Raw genomic sequence first — 20,674 nt, forward strand, 5'->3', positions numbered from 1 at the left:
GGCGCAGGAATTTCATCTGATGTTCTTTGAAATTTTCCCATCCACACAAACGAAATGCGGAAAACAGTGACGCCTATCGGACTGACGTTTTCGATGTTGCAAAATGCGCACAAGTGAACGTCATCCGAACCGAAGCCTGACACATTCAACTGTGACCTTTCCAACGTTTTACCTACGGCAGAGCTTGAGCGGAGGAAAGTATTCGCTTCCATTCAATTGGATATGCTCTTTCATAATCGAAAATCTGTGCTTTTTGCAAAGCTACCTACGCTATTTGCAAACGTCCCGAACCTACGGTGCTGCTGCCAGATGTTAAACATACATTGTTGCTTTACTGATTTTTAATGAATCTCAGCAATTAGTCACAAAACCCTTTCTCGTTTATAAAACCTTTATTGTTGAGTGATTGTTACTGTTGGAAAATAATGAACTTTGAATTCATCGAACATTTTTTCCCCAAAAAAAAATAAAAAATCGTTTATTTCAATTTGGTTATCGATCCGCTTCCAATCGAACGTCCAATTATTTCAATCAACATTCGAATCAAAACATTTGCATAAGTATCATTAAGCAAAACCCACCGCTGCCGTATTTGATACAATTGACCACAAAAACGAAATGAATAAGCGTCCCAATGGCTGGGCAGAGAAAATTAGCATTTTCATTACTGTTTCACTTTGTTGCTAATTTTAGCCACCATTGTTAGCACCCAGTGGTAACCACTTTCGGGCCCTGGAGCGGCAGCATCAGTTTTGTGCCGAATCCATCCGATGCGGAAAAAAAGATGAGAAAATCATTTTCGGACTCGGGTATAATTTCGTCCACTTCTGCGGACGAAAACTGTAACCCTCCACGGTTGGTGAAGTGATTCGCAATTTCATCGTACCGCCCGTGGCAGTTCAGTCCTGTGCTGGCTTCATCCCTTGGAAGGTCAGCCATTTCGGTTCGGACCGTAGAACCTGGGGCTCCACTCACCCAGGAGAGGACGGTGTGAATGCATGCAAGCGTCAAACTGTGTAATATCATTTTACATAACTTTAGCGAATGGATCCTTGCTGAAGCACTTGTGAAGCACCTCTGGACGGTACTGTACCCAGAAGCGGTAAAGTACCTACCCCCGGATGAATGCCAATGAACTGGATGTGAGAGTTGAGCAATTGAGTTTTTGATTTTTCTAATAGAACGTGGAATTGACAAGAAGTACTCTAAAATATAGACCTCAGGGGGGTTTGTTCTTTCTAGTGCATTCCTAACAATTCTTGATGATTCTTTCTTTTACATTGCTATAATTTAAACATATCATAACATAACATATTCTGTCCGTAAGGTACAAAATATTAATAAATCAAATCTCTACTCTTTTACATTTTGATGTTGATTATTTTCACTTAACCACTTTTGATTTTCCGTAAGAGTATTGAAAAATGTATTATTGGTTTGTTTTTCAACCTAACTTTTTCCATTCTCGTTTAATTTACTACCATACCTTTCGATACTGATATCGTAAGTAAGCTCAGTCGTGCAAAATCGACTGTCCAAACATTGTCCTTGTTGAGAAAAGCACAAGAAGCAAGGCGCTTCCTTCTACCGCACACCCCTTCACTCCATTGCTCCGTTGTGCAAACTAACCTCAAGGCGTTAATATCTGGACAAACAGTGGACTTTACCACCCGGTGGAGACGTTTGTCAACGTAACACACACGCAAACCCACCCATACACGCCCAACGATACTGTCGTCGACATCGTGTTACATTGCACCACATTGTCGTCGCACGAAGTGGAAGTAAAATATGTCTTCCCCTCAGTAGTTTTTATTCAAGCGGAACCAACAAAAGCTCGAAGAAAAAGAACGGAAATCGGAGATCTCTATCCGTGGGTATTCCGGTCATGATCCTTCGCCCTTTCGCGACGACCGTCAGTAGATTCTGCAACGGATGCAATTCCTAGCTTTTTCCGTCCACTTTCGCCACCGATGGTGCCCTTTCCCATCGATTCCCGAACCCCAACCAACGGGAATCGTGGAAATACTTTATCGAAGATATATTTCCTGCCTTGACAGTGTAAACCCGTTGGTTGGGTAAACTAGAAGAACCGAAATAAGTTTCGAAAGTTAAACATTTGCCAATCGACGTAATAACAGCACCAGAAAACTTAGATTCAATAGCTTAACGTGTTTGCGGACGAATGTCGCACTGTGTTTGTATTATTTTCTGCAAACCAATGTGAAAATAGACCACGTAAATTAAAGAAATTTTAAATCATTTTTATTCGAGTTTTGTTAAATTTGTTCTGATATGAATGTTTTATTTTGGTTTATTTTAAGCAAAACTTTTATTCTAATTTTACAATGTTTTCAAATGAATCTTTCTTGTAGTGCATTTTACAACGAGTGTAACGTATGCAACATTCATAGTTCCTACTGATACTAATACTATCGTATTCCTTTTGTGTTTCCGTCTGGTATCTTCGTCGTGAGTTCTAGATCTTTGATGTTTATTTTACGTCAAGGTGCAATTTCATCTCGCCTCCCCACGCCACCCGTTTCTTACCCTCGTGTCGTTTCAAATACTTTTCTTGCATTTACGAAGCGACCTGTGCATTGGTAAAGTATCCCGTGCGGCATTCCGATTCTCGAGAGGAAGTTCTTTTCTGTTTTGTTTGCTTTGCCTAAGCCCACAAGTGGTGGCCTCTTTTGCGGGGTTGAAGTGAGCGAAGTTTTCTTCCTTCTTCTATCCACCATTTGGTGTGTACCGTGGTTGGGTTTCATTTTCTTGCCATCCCGGGGTATTTTGCGCTTACACAGCCACCCGGAAACGGAAGTAATTCCGTTGCTACAATGTAGCAGTGTAAGTAGACCACGCGGCGAGGGATCGGACGACATCTAACGGGCAACGTGCGCTCAAAGAAATTGTTCAAGACAAGCAGTTAAAAGCAACTGATTTTATTGTTTGAATGAATGGGTGAATGTCGAATCAAGAGGCTTAAAAAACGTAACGGATAGTTTGCTGCATATAAAGTGTTCTGCTGGAAATGGAAGCACGTTTGATTTTTGTGTTCCTGAATTTCTTAATAATTATTTCTTAATAAAAATTCTTAATAAATAATTTACATTTCAAATCCGCCCTTTCTCAGAGGAACAATTTAGGCTGGCAGCATGTTTCCAATAAACAAAACGATTCTAGTTACCTCAGGTCCTCTTGTTACAGACGGCATGGGCTTACCAATTAAGATGTCCTTCCGAACCCTCGTCGCTATTTTTCGTTGGTTCCAAGAACGGCATTGTTTTGCAGACGTCAAATGCACGACGAAAGTCTATGAAGTTTTTTTTCGTAACGGTCTTAGTAGAATACGAGATGTAAATCTTCGTTTGTTTAAATTTGTCGGTATTTGGACCCATGTTCTTGGAATTTTTTCGGGTTTCCCCCGGTGGGCTTAAAGTGCGTTTCCAGCGGCACCAGAAACCCCCGAAGGTACGGATCTGTCAGCTCAGTTGACCCAAAGTTCGTCCCAGAAAATACCCGATGCGAAAAAGTAAAGCGACAATACCGTTCGGTTGATCGTAGCTCCGAAACACAGGGGAGATGTCCGAGGCTTTTAAGAATTTAACTTTATTGCCCAGCGTCTTGTCTTCCTGACACCGTGACCCTTAATCCACCGAAGCGCATCGACAAGCCTTACGTTCCGTTACGCTATGCGGTAACCGGTTTTCGTTCGGCTTAGAATTCTTTCCCTAACGATGACGTTAGGTATTTCACCTCGCGTAGTGTTTTATTTTTCTACGTACCTTTTTGTCCGTTCGCTCACGGTCTGTGGAGAAATAAAAATCATCAAAATACGGCGTACCTGTCGGAAAGTGCCTTTAAAAGAGTCGCTCCACCGTTTTATCCTATCAAACTGTATATCCTACATCTGCTGAGTAGTGGGTTTGCGGCAAACTCAAGCAGCGTAAAATTGTCCATTTTATTCCAAGAGTGCTTCGTCGGCGGAAATATTTCAATAAGACTGCCAACCGGTTATTACCGGTTTGTCGTGAGAAATACTGGGCGCCTCCATTAATATTTATCGTCAAACTCAAGTAAAACGTATTGATTTTTCTGACCGGTACAGATAACGAAATTCCAAAATTATTAAAAATTCAATATCTTCAATTCCTCTTTGTGCTTATTCATGTGTTTAATGAAATTTTCTCCCATTTTTTCCCGCTCCACAGGGTGACTCGCCATTCGGAAAATCGGAAGCTTATATCAAACTAGAACAACTCGGTGAAGGATCCTACGCAACGGTATTTAAGGGTTATAGCAAGTAAGTAAACCTCCGTACTATTTTTCTTCACTTGTTCTATTTTCTTTTCCAGCCTAGAAAATGTCCACACCGGTCCTGCACAAATTTCCCTATCACTTTGATTCGCTTTAATGGGAAATCAATTCGACTCGACAAAACAACCAGCCGGAAAAGTCCTAAAATCATGCTACCCCTTTCGGTGACGTGACACGGTTAACTTTCGAGTCGATCCACTTTCGTTAAAGAAGAAGAGAAAATGGCTTTGCGGGAAAAAAACAAAACCCTGCCCAAAGGAAAAGCAGCCAAATAAACGCTCTTCATTTTTCGCATCCCCCTCCCGTCAGCCTTTGTACGTGGCGCGTATGTGCGTTTGATTGGCGTCCGCACTTTACGCAACGGACGAACGCAACGAAAGGCCAAAAAAAGGGAACCAACGGCGGGGGCCCGAACGTGCCCGAATGGTGAACCTAATCCGGGACAATTTGCCAACGATATTTGTCCACCGGGTATCCTCCCGGGGGAGTTGTTTAGTTAGGGCAATCGGCGATACGGGGGCACACGGGGTGATAAAACAAAGGGCAAAATCGAACGAGCCCTCCGTCCCGAAAACCGTGGTCCCTGGACCGAGGCCGAAAAGCGGCGAAAGTAGCCATAAAGAAATTTAAATTTTATTGCATTATTTATGAAAATCGACCGCCATAAAACGTGGAACGATGTAGTCTGAACGCCGCGCGGGCAACGCTTGGTTTGGTTTTCGTCACACTGCGCGTAATGTGTGTTGGAGTTTTTATGTGTTTCGCGCTAGATTTTTTTTAATATGTCAATTGAAAAACTTCGAACCATGTGCTGCTGTCCGTGATGTTGAAGTTGTGAAGACACGTTGACAAAATCTTGTTGAAAATGAAGCGCCCTTGTTGACGGAAATGTGTTGTTTTGAGTTTCACCCATGTGCATGGTTGAGAGCGTTGGAAAATCATCGTCATCGTACGAAGACATGTGTTTACCGTCTTTGTGGCAGCATAGGAAAACACGAAAACCTCCGACTACATTTTTCGTTTTGTTGTCTGTACATTTTTCGTTTTGTTTATACAATTTCTGTTTTATGCTCACCAACCATTAGCTGGTCGAGTGCAATTTCCTCCAAAAAGACATCATAAATTATGCTCGTTGCTCGTTGCTCGTTGGATCTTCTGGCAGTTGTTTTTATTTTCCTTTCTGCCCCACGAGTGCCGTTCTACAGTTTTCCGGTTTTCCCATCTCGTTATGTATGGAAAATACAAGAAAGAGGTGCTTCTAGACAGCAGTTTCCCGGCACCGATTACACTCCATTCGCTCTTAACCGGGCACTTGCCACGGAGTGTATGAAACACGAACGATAAATCGTCTACTATCCGAGAAGAATGAATGTGGAATTTGGAATTTTAGGGGAAGAATGAAAACATTGGGAGATACGTCGACCAATTGTTTTTTTTTTTTTAACGGTGGCGGGAGAAAACAAATGTAAATCCATTCCATTCTGCATCGTTTAATTTATCTGTAAACGAATGAGTAATGAATCGGGGTTGACTTGCAGCGATTCCAAACGATTGCATATTTAAATCATTTATTTTCCAAACACTAACACTACAGTGAAACAGTCAGACGAACGAGGCGAGGAGTGGTTAACAACCCTCCATTGCAACATTTACAAATCAAAGCCCGACAAAGCACTACGACTTTGATCGATTGATTAAAAAGTTCAACAAATCGCTAAAAAGATCACCCCCAATCAACTGTGCACACAAGAAACACAGCGGGCACGACCTTTAAACGATGAATGTTTCGCTCCCGGTTGAGAAGCGGCACGTTCGCCGAACAATGTTGACGTGAGCCCAATTTTTATGTCCTCAGCTTTGAACGCACGTCATTGGCGCTCAACGAGGGACAGCATTAGAATTTCTTCAGCCTCCGACCGATACTGACCTTTGCGCTGGCTTTAACTTTTTCTTATTTGTTTTAAGTTGTTCCACCTTCTCATAAAACCAAAAGGGTCTCGCTCTACAGTGTGCGTTGTTGGGTGGCGACACAATCTTCATCTCCGAAGACATTCAGAGCCAGAGTGCCTTGGTCTGGCTTATCGACCGGCAACTGTTAGCGTGTGAGCTAGTGTGGCAACCATTCGTCGACTCTTGCTACTCTCGCTGACCAAAAGGTTATCACACAAAAATACAATTTCTCCGAAAAAGCTACTAAACTTTTTCTACAAGCGAAACACATCTTCAAACATCGGAATTGGCTACCTTTTATATCACGATCCGCTTTGCTTCGCTTTTTTCTTGTCCTTTTCGCTGTTTTATTGGACGATAAACTTTCTTTTGTTTAAAAGAACAAGGGAAGTTTGGAAGAATTTTTCATCAAGATGAACTGGTGGAACGGAATATAGCTTGTTGCTAGTTTGCTGCGGAATTTAAAAACTTTTTTCATCGCTTGAGTTACGTTCTCTCGACCGTAGGTTTATAAGAAAAAAACATTGTGTTCAACAGAATCGTTTTAAAAATGTTTCTCACGCAATAGTTTTTATCATATCTATTAATGTTTGAAAGTAACTTGGTTTGCAGATGTTTTAATCTTGACCGTTATCACAGTTTAGATTCAGATATAGAATAATCAAATCGTTCATCAAACATATTCTACCTTGCTCTGTGTTTTTGTACAGACTTAAACCCTGTTTGTTCTTATTTTGTTTAACCCAATATCAGGCTTTCAATTCCACCATAACCATGAAAAATCCGAAGCATTTGTCAAAATGCTCTTTCTCGCCTTGCTGTTTCCATCGATCGTGTAATGCTAGTAAACCAAATTCATTTTGGGAAATTGATATCGTAGTACCGCACGTTCATTGGAAAGCGGTTAATGACAGTTTCGGCTAGGGACATTGCGATCTTTCTCCCTCTAGGGACAAACCATCGTCGTTCCCATTTGCGTCCGGTTCACTGTGCTACGCCCTCGCGGTAGATTAAAGGATACTCTTCCCAGCAGTAAAACAAAAACAGTCTTCGGTTTCGCTTTCTGTATCAATCATGGCCGAACCGTCTCAGCGTGACTGTTGGCATCCAGGGCCGGAAGATTTAATAAACGAGCTCCCATCACTCTTGCGGCGAACGGTAACGAGTAGGAGACATCATCATTAGGACACCTGGTCGTTTAATTAAGTATTTAAACACCGGGGTCCGCCCGGTGGCACCGTTCCATTATTCTCATTATGCTCTCGAGCGTTGGGTGAGGTATTTTCTTACGTATTCACCCAATTGTATCCAGAGATTTTCCATTTTCTTCTCGGATTCTTGTTTCTCTTAGGATTCCTACGCAGATACTCACGTGGTGTGAGAGATAAAAGACTGGCTTTTGTTTTTCGGCCCATGATCCATTTTCACCCCAACTTTGGGAAACATTATTGAACTCCTTCCCTAGCGTTAGGTCTTCGAGACAATCAATACTATAAATAACAATAGCGAAATAATGACAATGGTGCCCACTCGTGAAGCAAGGCGTACAGAATGAGGTTGCCAAAGAGGACCTAAATTAATTCCGCTCCTTTCGTGTTACGTATTTTACCCGCCCACCCGGAAAGGCGACACCTTCGAAAACAATATTCGTTGTCATCGTCGACGTTGGTTCGGGAGGAGAACGAAAAAGCAAGCTCAAGCGGAGAGTAAATGATAACGAACGCCCTAAACGAAATCATTTTTCTATCCCGTCGCCGAATGCTGGTGTAGCTTTCGAACTCGCAACGGAAAGCCATCGAATCGTTCCGCTTGGTCGATAATGGACCCTGTCACTGGCTCCAGTTGATGACTATGTTCTTCCTGCGAAAGAAGAACACTCGTCCCGTATCTTTATCCACCAACCAACCAACCAAGCAGCAGAAGCACCCGAGGATTCCCTGTTGATTACTTCCAGCAAACCCGATTAGAAATGCAATGGTGAATCTTTTCTGCCTCGCGACGAACTTCTAATCCTCCCGTCTACCAGCCGGGATTTAGGTGCCCAGCCTTCCGAGCTTTCCGCCCGGATCGGCGAACGGGATGGGAGAAATAATTCATTTAATCCTCTATTGACATTCGCTCTCCGGACAAAGTCGCTAAATCTGGCGAAAGGCCGGTTTGTTTTGCTGCCCGAGCGCAAGGCAATCGGCAGGACGAAACAACTCCGATAAGCCACGTCCGTCGCCTTCCGTTGTTTTAGTGTGTCTAGACCCCCGATTGGGTGCTTCAGTCGATGATTATTGGTTTATATCACTGTAAGGAAGGTGGGACTGGGGGGTGGGGTATTGCGATGGACTTGCGTGGCTTTCCGTTTTTCTCGCTTGGTGGAAGTCATTTGGCTATTATTATTGTTGCCCGGGCGGCGCCGAGATTAGCAGAAAGCCAACGGCATTGCGAGTATTAAGGGATTAGGCAAGTAAATGAGATGTAGTACGTTCAACTCCGGAATGCGGCTGCAACAAAATTTGGGTTGTTTTCGTACACCTGTTGGGGAAAACAAAACGTTTTCGCATAAGAGAATAAAAGAATGGGAATAGGAAAACAAACTGGTTCTGAAGGTGAACTCTGATCTGGGACTATCGTTTTGCGTATTTTAATTAATTTAAGTTCAATACAGTTTTAACATTTCCTTGAGGATTTAATTCCTTGGATACAAAAGATTGAATACACATTTATTTTCATTTACCACTGTGTTATCACTTCCATTTTGAAACACACCTCATTGAAGTAAAACATGCCAGCTCGTGTTCCGTTTGCTAGCATGTTGTCCTCAAGATGTGTTCGCATTTTCCCAATCATTGGCTCCGTCATGGAAACTCTTTGAGATTGGTTTTCCTATCGAGATAAGCATCATTCGTTCAACCGATCTTTTCCTAATCTTGTTCCATTTTTTGGTCTCCTTCTTCAACTCCCTCTCTCTTATCCCTTACCTTCCTTGAATTGGAATGTGCAGCGGCAGCATCCCACTGACCTACTTATTGTCAATCGGTCGGAAAAGCGTTCCACCCATCGCCCGCGGCATGCACAATAAACCACTCACCCGCCGGCGAGGCGGCTACGACCGTCGAGAGACCGAAAAGTTTCGCATTTCGGTCCCAAAACAGCAACACCCTCCATCGTACGACCGAAAAATACATCGAAGGAATGTCGGTCTCCTTACCGGCCACGGTGACACACACACACACACACGCACACATTGTGAGATTCCTTTGGCAAAACTTTCCTGTCCTCTAGCCTTGTCTCTCTCTCGTTGCCTTCGTTTCGTTCGCTTTTGGAATGGTTTTGAATTCGGCATGCAGCAGCCAAAACCCGTCGCGCGCTCCGTTCAATAATCCCTTTATTTTCTGGCCTCTTTCCCTATTTCTCCACGACTGGGGGAGGGGGAATTTTGGCATTGGGAAAATTGTTTGCCCCTCCGTGCATGGGGTGTGCGTCCTGCACGTGTTGCTCCTCGTCCCGGAGTCGCTCGAAAATCGATAAGTTTGATTCCATTCTGTGATGTGAGATGGTTCGCTTTTCTTGATTTCTTTTTGGGACATTTTTTTTTCTCTCTGCTTATTTTCTTCACCGTTTGCCAAACGCATTTCCTTTTCTTTCGGGTGACTGCTGGCGGTGCTCTTCTAAAACTTTTTTGTTTTCTTTCTTACCTCCTATGTGTTGATTTAGATGATTTTTGCCCGATACAACCTTCAACAAGCAAAGTTTTTCTTTCTACCCTAGATAACGGGAACAGTTTGTGGTTGGGTTTTGGCGTGACGGACAACATTTTCGTCGCATAAACCAATGCGGTTGACAGAGGGTTTGATGAAAGTTGACAAAAATATAGAGAATAAGTAAAAAAAATTAAAAGAATAACCTAAACAGCATTTTATTCGATCGCTCGTTAAAGCAAAGTCCCAAAAACAATTGGTAGCAAAAAAGCTCCAGAAATCAAAATGAAACGTATTCGTTGTTTCTGACAACATTGCTATCAGATTAACATAGAAAAAAAGATACAGATAAAATCCTTCGATGTTTTTTTTCGAATAAACAAGGGAGCGTTTATAGTTAGAGCAAAAATCATGCTAAGGCTAGTTTCAAAAAGCGCAGAAAAAATGTGTACTTTAAGAAGACTGTGGAAAATGAACGGTTTTTCGTGTCGCAAAACAGCTTCCCCTGCGAAACGGAATACGCACGCACAGCTCAACATAATTCCACAAATTGAGTTTGCTTCTTTAACCGCCCCGAAAAACTGGACATCTTAAGCCATTTTTCTTCCGCTTCCACGACAAGACAAGAAGACGGACGCACATAGTCCGTCCCGGGTGAAAGCGGCCACAATTTATCTCCGAAGCAGCCGCCATCAATCCTAAAGTGTTCTAATCGAATTTAGGGTTGGATAAAGGATAACACCGCTACACGGCGTGGATAGGCCAGGTCGTACGTGGTCGTTGAAGCTTGGAGGCCGGCGTCTTTCCGGCCACCGATGAGTGTGTTCTGGTGCACGGAAAGCGTCAGCATCGAACCGAGGCGGACACGTAACTTATTGTCTACCGGTGAACCGTATTTCATCTCCACCAGTACGCGACCCAACCACCGGCCCCCTCTCCTCCCCAGTCACCATCCGACGAACGAGACTAATCCATGTTCTTTCGTGTTCTATTTTTCCCCACAGTTTAACAAATCAAGTGGTAGCGTTAAAAGAAATCAGGTTACAGGAAGAGGAAGGTGCACCGTTCACGGCCATCCGCGAGGCGTCCCTGCTGAAAGAACTGAAACATTCGAACATCGTGACCCTGCACGACATCGTGCACACGCGTGAAACGCTCACGTTCGTCTTCGAGTTTGTGGTAAGTAGACATACACACACAGGTTCCAATAAATCCATCGGTCAGCGGGGCCAATTGATCGGCGTTTCATGCAAACGCGCTCTCCTCCCCTCGACGCCAGCTAAACTTTTAATCCCGTCTCCTCCTGAACCAAGCCGTGGGACGTGCCCCAAAGTTCCCCGCTCGGGATGGTGTGGCGTACGGCCGGAATTATTTGCCCATTTTCCACCGCAAGCCTTACTGCTTATTTATTACCTTTTATTAGTTGTTGAAGTCATTCGTTTCGCTGGCGGAAGGAGCGTTCGTTCGTTCCATAGACGATCCTCCGCGTGGCAGAAGGACCTGCTTTCTTCCGGCGAGATGTGGCAACTTCTCTCGGAGAAAGCGTGTCTGGACCGATCAGCACATTTTATTTATTGCCCCCACCCTCGAAGAGCCGAAGCTTCGTAGGTATCCTTCCGGTGGAAACCAAACGCAACAGGAGAGGAGGAACGTCGGGGGCACGAGTCGGGTGGTGGGAATTCGTCATGAATTTCTAAGCGCTTTTCTTCCTTCGTACCAAACTCCCCTCGGGACCGCGACGGCGTGTCTGGCTTCCTCGGCATTCCGGCCGGTTCCGTATCAATTTTCTTCTCCCTTCCGGTGTGATTTATTATCTGCTGTGTGTTTGGTGTTTCGAATGATTGCCGGCCGCCCTGGAACGAAGAAAAGACATTCTATCCGTTCCATCCGTTTGGCTCCGTTTGCCAATCGGCTCGAGTCGCTTGGGACCCAAGGGTTTTCTTGGGTTCTCTTGTTAGAGTACTGTTTCACTCTTTCTTTTTTCTACTGGAAAGATGGCGCCCGTTACCAAACATAAGTACGTGCTTTGGTGTGACTGATACTGACTGATTGTGATATATTTTTTGTCTCTTCAAACCGAATTTCTTCATTTATTGCTTTCTATCATTTGTTCAAAGTCGAATATATTAAGCTTTTATCTCTAAATTTTTTTATTTCACACTCTAGTATGTTTTACTCAACAATACATTCCTTTTTCATGTGTAGAAAACATTTTATGTTACGTTCTGCAACAGTTTTTCGGTCCGTTTCTTTCTTTCTTTCTATTTTTTTTAATTTACACGAGTTTTCTTGGTATTGTTCCGAGTCGAAAAACAAAATCCCGTGTCCCAACTGGAGTTCCTTTTATCTTCTTTTCAGCCGCGTCTGTTAGCTGGTGGTCTCTTTCTACCGCAAAATTGACCCTACGGTCCTTGATCAGCTAGCGGACGTTGAATATCACCACTACTGCTGTCCTCTGCTCACGCCTCCAACCTGTTAAATTTAAACTGGTTCCGATCGGACCGTTGTTTTTACAACATATTACTTCCAATCGTTTTATTTCTGACGACACTGCATATGATCCAGCATGTTTTATTTGATCGGTAAAACATTCACACACGTCACACACTCGCACCGAAAGCAAACCACAGTTTTCAATTGATTGTGTACCAAATTATCACCACAATGATGTATGAACATAAAATCACTTAATCCCGAGCAAATATGCTCGAGCGTCAAATACGATTTTTGTTTTGGTTTTGGTTTTTTGCTTCCATTTGCTTGGTTAACCACTCCCAGGCGGAATTATTGCGATACACTCTCACCGTTCATCTCTTGCCGAAAGATTTGTTTGTTTTTATAACCCCTAATAAATCAACACAATCCTTGCAGTGGTGGAAAAAAAAACAGCGGAAAAGTGTGCCACATGGTGCGCCACCTCCCTCCCTTAGCCATGTTGGTGGTCCGTTGTTCTAATACCACAGTGGCATGTTCGGTTGGTTTTCGAACAAAATTTCCCATTTCGATGCAGCACCACAAAACACTCACAACGTTCGTGCGTGTGCAATAATTCATCGTTGATGTGTCTGGCCGAGGCGAAAGGTTCTCTCGAGGACCCGACGCTGCGTTCACCCACCAAAGCCGCCTGGTCAGGGGGTTGGTGGTGCAGTTTGTTATTATCCATCGTCATCGCTCGATGGGATGTTCCGAAAACACAACCATAAACAGAAACGGTTCGCCATCGACAAACGTGAGCAATCTGTGGAAAATGGAGGAAAAACTACTACCTTCTTCGCCGGTTCTGGATGAGTTGTGTTCGGGGACGGGAAAGAAACGAACCCATGGAAACGGTGGAAACAAGTACATAAATTACAACTTTGGCTTCCGAGAACAATCAGTGAACAACACTCGAACAAAGGGCGTTCAACAAACGCGTACGATTGCATCGGAAGCTTCCTGAGGTTGCTCTTTCTTACATTATTATCAACAGCGCACCTTTTCGCATCTCCCCCTGCGAGATGCGTGAGTATGCGAAACTCCTGGAAAGTGATAAACCAAAGCGGAAGAGGAAAAGTACCGGGAAAGATCCTCCCATGGCCGGATATGCCATTTATCAAGCACCTGTTCCATCCCGTTTCGCATCGACCCTTTCCAACTTGTGGCGCTCGGTTCGTATTGATTCTAAGTTGGCTGGCGCAAACGTGGACCGGGCTCCCTTTGTAGTATCTTCAGGGTTTGGGAAAGACCGCACACTGCGCCCTGGAAAAGGAAGAAATTGATACACAGTTTCGAAACGGGATACACTTGCTTGCCTTACTCTCCACCACTGCCCTTATTTCATGCAGTCGTCGTCGGGGCTTACCTGTAGGATGGTTATCGGCCGTCGAACGTCTACCGGTGGCAACAATTTATTGAATTAAATTAATAATTAGGCCACCGGCACAGTCCCTTTCCCCACGGCAGGTTGTGCTCGGTGTAAGGTGCACCCTTCGGAGGAAAGATGTAATTTATGGTTCTGTAAAACAACGGTAGGGAGTATCCTGTTTCCTATCCTCCTCGGGAGGTTATCCCTGAATCGTCGGTACCTGCGTCACCGTACGTTGTAATTCCAACGCATTAGTTCTCGATTTAATTATTTATGCTAATTAGTTAGTGCAACTGCCGGGAGGAAATTTGATACAATAAAAAGAGCACCATGGACAGTAGTGATAATCTATTTAGAATAAACGGTAAAGAAAGTTTAGGGAATGGATGCGGGTCAATGAGAAACACTCCACCATTTGTGTGTTGCCTGTAAAGGGATCTTTTAAAAAGATACACTTGTTTGCCCATTTCTAAGCTTGTAAATGATTCCCTTTTTTCCCCTACAGAACACCGACCTTTCGCAGTACATGGAGAGGCATCCGGGCGGGCTCGACCACCGAAACGTGCGGCTGTTTCTGTTCCAGCTGCTCCGAGGGCTCTCCTATTGCCATAAGCGTCGAGTGCTGCACCGGGACGTGAAGCCGCAGAACCTGCTCATCAGCGAGATGGGCGAGCTGAAGCTGGCCGACTTTGGGCTCGCGCGTGCCAAGAGTGTTCCGAGCCACACCTACTCGCACGAGGTCGTCACGCTATGGTACCGGCCGCCAGGTAGGCATCGCTCGTGCTGTCAATTTGTTGGGAACATACAGTTTACCAAACACGATTTCATTTGGGTTCATTTGTTCCGTTTTCCTGCAGATGTTCTCCTGGGCAGCACGGAGTACTCCACCTCACTGGACATCTGGGGCGTCGGGTGCATATTCGTCGAGATGATAACCGGCATGCCGACGTTCCCCGGCATCCGTGATACGTACGATCAGCTGGACAAGATCTTCAAAATTCTCGGCACGCCTACCGAGGACTCGTGGCCGGGCGTAACGCATCTGCCGGGCTACAAGCTACAAATGCTAGGTAAGACGGATGCGGTCCTCCACGCGGTCCGAACCTCCTGCGTCGTCGTACTGTCACCTCTGGGCCGCGATCGCTCACACGTCTCTTCCACTGTTCCACGCGCAGGCTTCTTCAAACCCCGCAAGCTGGGACTGAGCTTTCCACGGTTGTACGACATCAACGAGGGCGAAACGATGGCCACCTCGTTCCTGCAGCTGAACCCGGACAATCGGATAAGCGCGGACGATGCGCTGCGCCATCGGTACTTTGCCTCGTTGCCAAAAAAGCTCTACGAACTGCCGGATGGTAAGTGCATTGCAACACAGTTTCGGTCTTTCTTTGTGGTTTACAGTTAGTTTTTTAACGTAACATTTTTAGTAATAACTAATTAAATTAATAGTAATAACTAATAAAAAAATAGTGAATTAATCAAATAAGAGGAAGGTGTATGTAATCACCTTCCGATGAATCTATGTTGCTAATTCTCCATGTTCTTGCACCTTAAATAATTGAAAATAACAAAATGTCGTGTATGTCACCTCCGCTTTTATCCAAGATTATTATTTTGAAAAGCAAGGATGGTAATACACACGATTCAATTCTTTTCTTTAAGGAATCTTTCTTATGGATAAACAATGTTTTAAAAAAATCACAAAATAATTGCAAGCAGTTTAATTGCCTCTTCTTCTTCTTCTTCTTCTTCTTGGCGTAACGACCTATTGGTCATGCCTACCCGTTAAGGGCTTACGAGACTTGTTTCCCTGTTGTACGTGGATAGTCAGTCCTATCGTACAGGGGAGAGTCCGGTCTCAGTTGGGATTCGAACCCATTAATTGCCATACAACTAAATAGAAAATGTGCTTAAAAATCTCTCTCGAAATGAAATAGACTTTGTAAATGGAAGCTACAACTCCTCTATTAATAACATGAGCATTGTGAGACTGAGATTGATAAGGATTTCATAAACTTTTTTGCATACATTAAACTTTAAAAAATTCAAAATCCTGGGGTAGTGTTCTACATAGTTAAAATTATACTTTAACATACACATAGCTGAAACTATGGGTATGCCATCTAATATTACATGGAAAAGAATAACTTACCTTGCTCAACTTCGGTTTCAAATCATTTCCTCATTTACATTCTTCGTTTTAGAACTGTCCATCTTCACCGTGGAAGGTATTTATTTGCATCCGGAGCCGAACCGCCACCACGCGCACCCGCGCACATGAGAGTTAAGACAAAGCAAAACCCTAGATGCAATACGTTATTATTGTTAGTAGTTAATGTGATTGCCTGCGTTGCTGGCTAGCAGAGGGCGCAGAAGCTGAATTCGACAATTATTTGCTAAGCCGAGTGCGGCTAGTAAAAGTAATTCAAAGTGGCAGCCGATCGACCGTTCGTCGGTGTTGGGTGGTGGACGCAAACCTCGAAAACATCCAACCCTCACGTGCGTGCGACGACCCATCAAATAACCCCCCGTTCACTGGGCAGAGTCAGCAAGGGAAACTATTGGAGAGGAGTGAAAAGAGGATCAATACAAGTTTTGTTTTCTACTGAAAGGCCAAGGACAAAGTTAGACCAGAACGGTTTGGGAGGGGGGTAGTCATAGGAAATGTTAAGGAATCCCTGACATCCACAGTGGAATGTTTGGCTACGCATCGGAATAACCTCCAAACTAAATATAAACTAGAAACTGGATACCCTTAAAAATTCTTGCGGAAGAAACTCGAAGGGTCTCTGAGGCTTGCCTGATGACCAAACGACGCCTCATGCGCTTGACTGACAACGCAAAAAGCTATCCTCCGGAAACCAAAAGTGATGCTAAAGGATGTGATCATTCGTGTACTGTCTCTTATTGCTGCATCGATGTTTATTCTCTGTTCACACAAGATCATTCAAATAGTATTACGAACAGTACGCAACAACAGGAAAAAACACAGTTGGCCGGGAGTCGTTTGGCATCATTGAATTCATTTTCCTTCATCCCCTCCATTCTGAATCAATCAAGGGAGAGAAAATCACGATCAATGTTTTCGTTTAGTTTTGTGAATGTTTTTCTATATTTTTTTTCCTTTTGTAACGCGATAGTTCGATACAAAACATTGTACAAAACAGCTCTAGGTCCAAACAAAGGGTCAGCTACAAATGATCATCAATAGTGAGGGGCAAAAAACATGCTTAACATAAGCAATTACGATATTATTTTACACTAGCCACAGGATTCTTGTATCGATATGAGTAGGTTTTTTTTCATAATCATGTTATATACCAAGCTATTATATTTAGTTCAAACATTTTAGAAAAATCCCGTTCATCAAAGTTTTGTTGAATGAACTTATAAAATAACTAAACGAACGTTTTATCCCCATTTTCTTTTGCGATTCTATGTTCTTACCTGCCGGTATGATTTATTATCCGCGTTTCATAGTTTCCCTTCATAGCAGCTGCTCCTCCCGGGGAAGATCGGTAAACACCTTGATGCTGTTCTGCGCCACCGCAGGCTGTGAGTCCATTATATACGATTAGACCCATTTATCCCACGGATCACCGCTTCACGAATCGAACAATATTACAACACGGGCCTAACACGGTATAACGAACGGAAATGGCGCAATGCAGTTTGATTGTAACGCCTTTGGCACGATCGTGGGGAAAACTTCATTCGCCTCCGAGACACGGAATTCATAAAGCAAAAAAGGCACATCACGATGTTGCATTTAGTAAGGAGCATCTGACGGAGCGTGCAAAGTGTGGCATATTTACCTAATTAATGGACGATTCGATTTGGGACACTCGTTTTTGCTCCTTCACTCTACAAAGAAACAAACAAAGCATGGCTTGCCGTTTCGTTTTCGACGACCTGTAAACTCAGCTTCATTTAATTAACCAACTATTCGCATATTTCTTTATTTTCGTGATCACACAGTCTCGGTTATGTTTTCCCCAATACGTGATAATTCACATCTATGTTCAGTTGAAGGAAAGCTATCGAAAAAAGTATTGACGTTAAGTGTAGGTTTTTTTTTTCTTTTGTTCTTCGTATGGTTTTCAGTTGTAATAATTAAAATAAGCAAAGCCTATTATAAAACAACGGATCAAACTAAGGTGCAACCCTTCGTTTGAATTAGCAAAAATACAAGACATGAAATAAACAATCTTTAAATGACGTAGCTTACAACATTTGTTTTATTTTTTTCATTAGTGGTTGTGTTCTGTATTTTATTCGTTCCGTAACAATATTATTTATTTTTTCAAAGTTATTTCACCGATTCCATTTGCTGTTGCAGGAAATTGTCGTTGCGATTCGAGTGAAATTATTTATTCTCTCAGGGATGAGATGGTAACAAGCATAGGTTAATTTTGGTTTGTGTTAAAACGATCACTAAACTCCACACATTGGTAGACCAATCACCAAGCGATAATCAAAATATGTGAACAGGAAATAAGAGCCCCTTGGTACGGATGTATGGTACAGTCACAATCTCCGAAGGATTTCCAAAACCAAACAAACAAAAATAGACTCCTGTTGTAGAAGAAGTTTTAGTCAACCCAACCGAGAACCATAGGTGAAATATATCGACCGAAATAAACTAGAAGTATTGGTTTAACGTAGCCCATTCATTGGCTATTTCAGTTGTTGTTCCGTGTCCGTTCATAACCTGAAGGTAGGAACAACCCGTAACAGTACGTAGATTGGCGGTAGTTGTGTAGCCAACATGACAAATGAAAATCTCTAAAACAATAAATGCAAATCAAATTTCACGTAGCCAAGTAAAATAAATCGTAAAAACAAGCTAGTAAGAGAACACAGAAACAAAATGAAAGATACTTTAAAAGTAGATAAAACGTAGTAGTTTAGAATAATTATAACGGACTGGTAGAAATCAATGGGTTAATTGAAGAACAGTGACAACTCTAGCCGGAGCGAGATGATGGAAAAGCAGTTTAAGGAATGTAATAAAATGAACTTCTTAAAGAAACAAAATCCAATTAAAAATCGTAGAAGTAGCCCTCATCTTAACAGTTCTAGAGTAAATAGAGCAAACGAAAGCCACGACTTGCCGACGTTCCAAAACAAACTTAAAATTTGCACCTCGTTTTCATTAGACACCAATTTGTCAGACACCGTAGATTACCGAAAACCGGCATAGGAGGGAACTTTCACTCTGTCTTTCGCGCCCTCTTTCTCGTTCACTGTCTGTCTTTCTCTTTAGGAGTTCAGTTCCGTAGGAAACCAAACCACAACTGTTGCTTACAACACGTTTTGTGTGTGTGTGTTCGAAACATACGAAAATTCCTCTCACAAGAACGCCAGAAGGCAAATGGATAGATAACCGACAAAGCAATTCTTCACGTGCACCGAAGAAAGGCGTACACCTCAATTTGGCGTTAAAATGAAAATAGTGTTAGCGAGTAGAACTAGCCTAGCGCCCAGCAGCCAGCCGTGTGATGAGCAAAAGGAAATAGGCAGCCGAGCTATTTCTTTCGGTCGTTCGGTTACTCGAAAAGAAACAAACTAGCAAGTAAAGCACTCCTCCCAATACTAGCCGGGCTCTAACTCTAAACGTCGTACGAATTAGGGACGAACAACAATTGCATAACTAAAGCCGAACTTTAGATGTATGAATGTTTGAATTTTTGATAGTTTAATAAGCATGGTTTGGTTCTGAAGTAAATGTGATATTGAAGCAAAAGACAAGCAGAAACAAAATAACACAAAAGCGTTTGGTAAAGCGGACGACTAACGTTCGTAAGGATAAGTAATCAAATTGAATCATTAACAAGAACAAACAAATTTATAAGTATTTACGATACCAGTAATCAAAGTGAGGGTGTTGTAGGCCACATGAACCGATCGGGCCCCCCGACTGGTTGGTCTGTATTCTCCGTATTTTTCCGACAGCCGAAAAAGGCTGTCCAATGGAGGATGCTGCTCGGGAATGGGGTTTATCTGTGGTTGGAAAACTAAACTTAATGGCACAAGGCGAGACGATTGTGCAGGCAGTTGCCCGAGAGAGTGAGCGTGTGTTTTGATCGTACGGAATATGATTTTCCCCCAGTTTTGCATTGCTAGTTTTGAGAAAGAAGTCACTCTCGATCAAGTCTTTAAATCAAAGTGACTGTAAAAGCGAGCAAGGAGCAAAACTTAAATCTCAGTCAAATAAAACGTACCGGTGTTAAAGCACGCTGGAAACAATAGAAACACAATCGCAGCTGGGGTCTAGCATCCCGGTTGTTTAGCAGTTAAAAAGAACTAACAGTAGAAAAGAATTTACCGAATGCAAGAGAAGCATTCCTAGTGAAGCGGCAAGATGTTTTATGAAAAAATATAAAGCGAAGAACGAAGATTTGGCATGAGCATTGGAACGCTGAATCTTGCTAGTGTAACCACTTAGCAGCTGTAAATCATGTTTAAAAATTGGTTATTTTCTTAAGCTATAAATTGTACCTTAAATATGATTTTTCTGTTCACTTTGTGAGCAACAGCTAAATTTTCTACAATCCTAATACACGGAGATTTGAGGTCCTATAGGGCACACGGTCTTGGGTATGACTTTTTTTGCTCTTAAAACAAAAAATGACATGTTTCAAGCAAAAATAGTAGTGTTTTAACGGGTTCAAACAAAATAGCACTTACATAGGATTGCGGCTTAGATTTCAACACGACCGATACAAAATTAGCCGTTTGTGCAAGTCTACAAAAAGGGTAGATCATTAACACAAATTAACAGATCACAGATTTTCACCGTTGGGTAGCATTTGGTAGAAACTGCACTTAGGAAAATCTATCCGAGACAATTTTAGCTCAAGATTCCATACTT

At 42.9% G+C, this 20,674-nt stretch overlaps 1 protein-coding gene across 1 annotated transcript in view; it reads left to right on the forward strand.

Annotated features, from left to right (window-relative positions):
• LOC131294545 (cyclin-dependent kinase 14) overlaps positions 1-16,286 on the forward strand; it is a 123,118-nt gene extending 106,832 nt beyond the window's left edge. The window contains exons 5-10 of the mRNA XM_058322627.1: positions 4,212-4,303; positions 10,961-11,135; positions 14,306-14,567; positions 14,658-14,870; positions 14,976-15,155; positions 16,005-16,286. Coding sequence (XP_058178610.1) covers positions 4,212-4,303; positions 10,961-11,135; positions 14,306-14,567; positions 14,658-14,870; positions 14,976-15,155; positions 16,005-16,081 — 999 coding nt within the window. The 3' untranslated portion in view covers positions 16,082-16,286. The remainder of the gene's footprint in view (positions 1-4,211; positions 4,304-10,960; positions 11,136-14,305; positions 14,568-14,657; positions 14,871-14,975; positions 15,156-16,004) is intronic.
• Positions 16,287-20,674: the final 4,388 nt, after the last annotated feature.

Source organism: Anopheles ziemanni, chromosome 2 (genome assembly GCF_943734765.1).
Source record: "Anopheles ziemanni chromosome 2, idAnoZiCoDA_A2_x.2, whole genome shotgun sequence".
In the NCBI taxonomy this organism is placed as follows: domain Eukaryota; kingdom Metazoa; phylum Arthropoda; class Insecta; order Diptera; family Culicidae; genus Anopheles; species Anopheles ziemanni.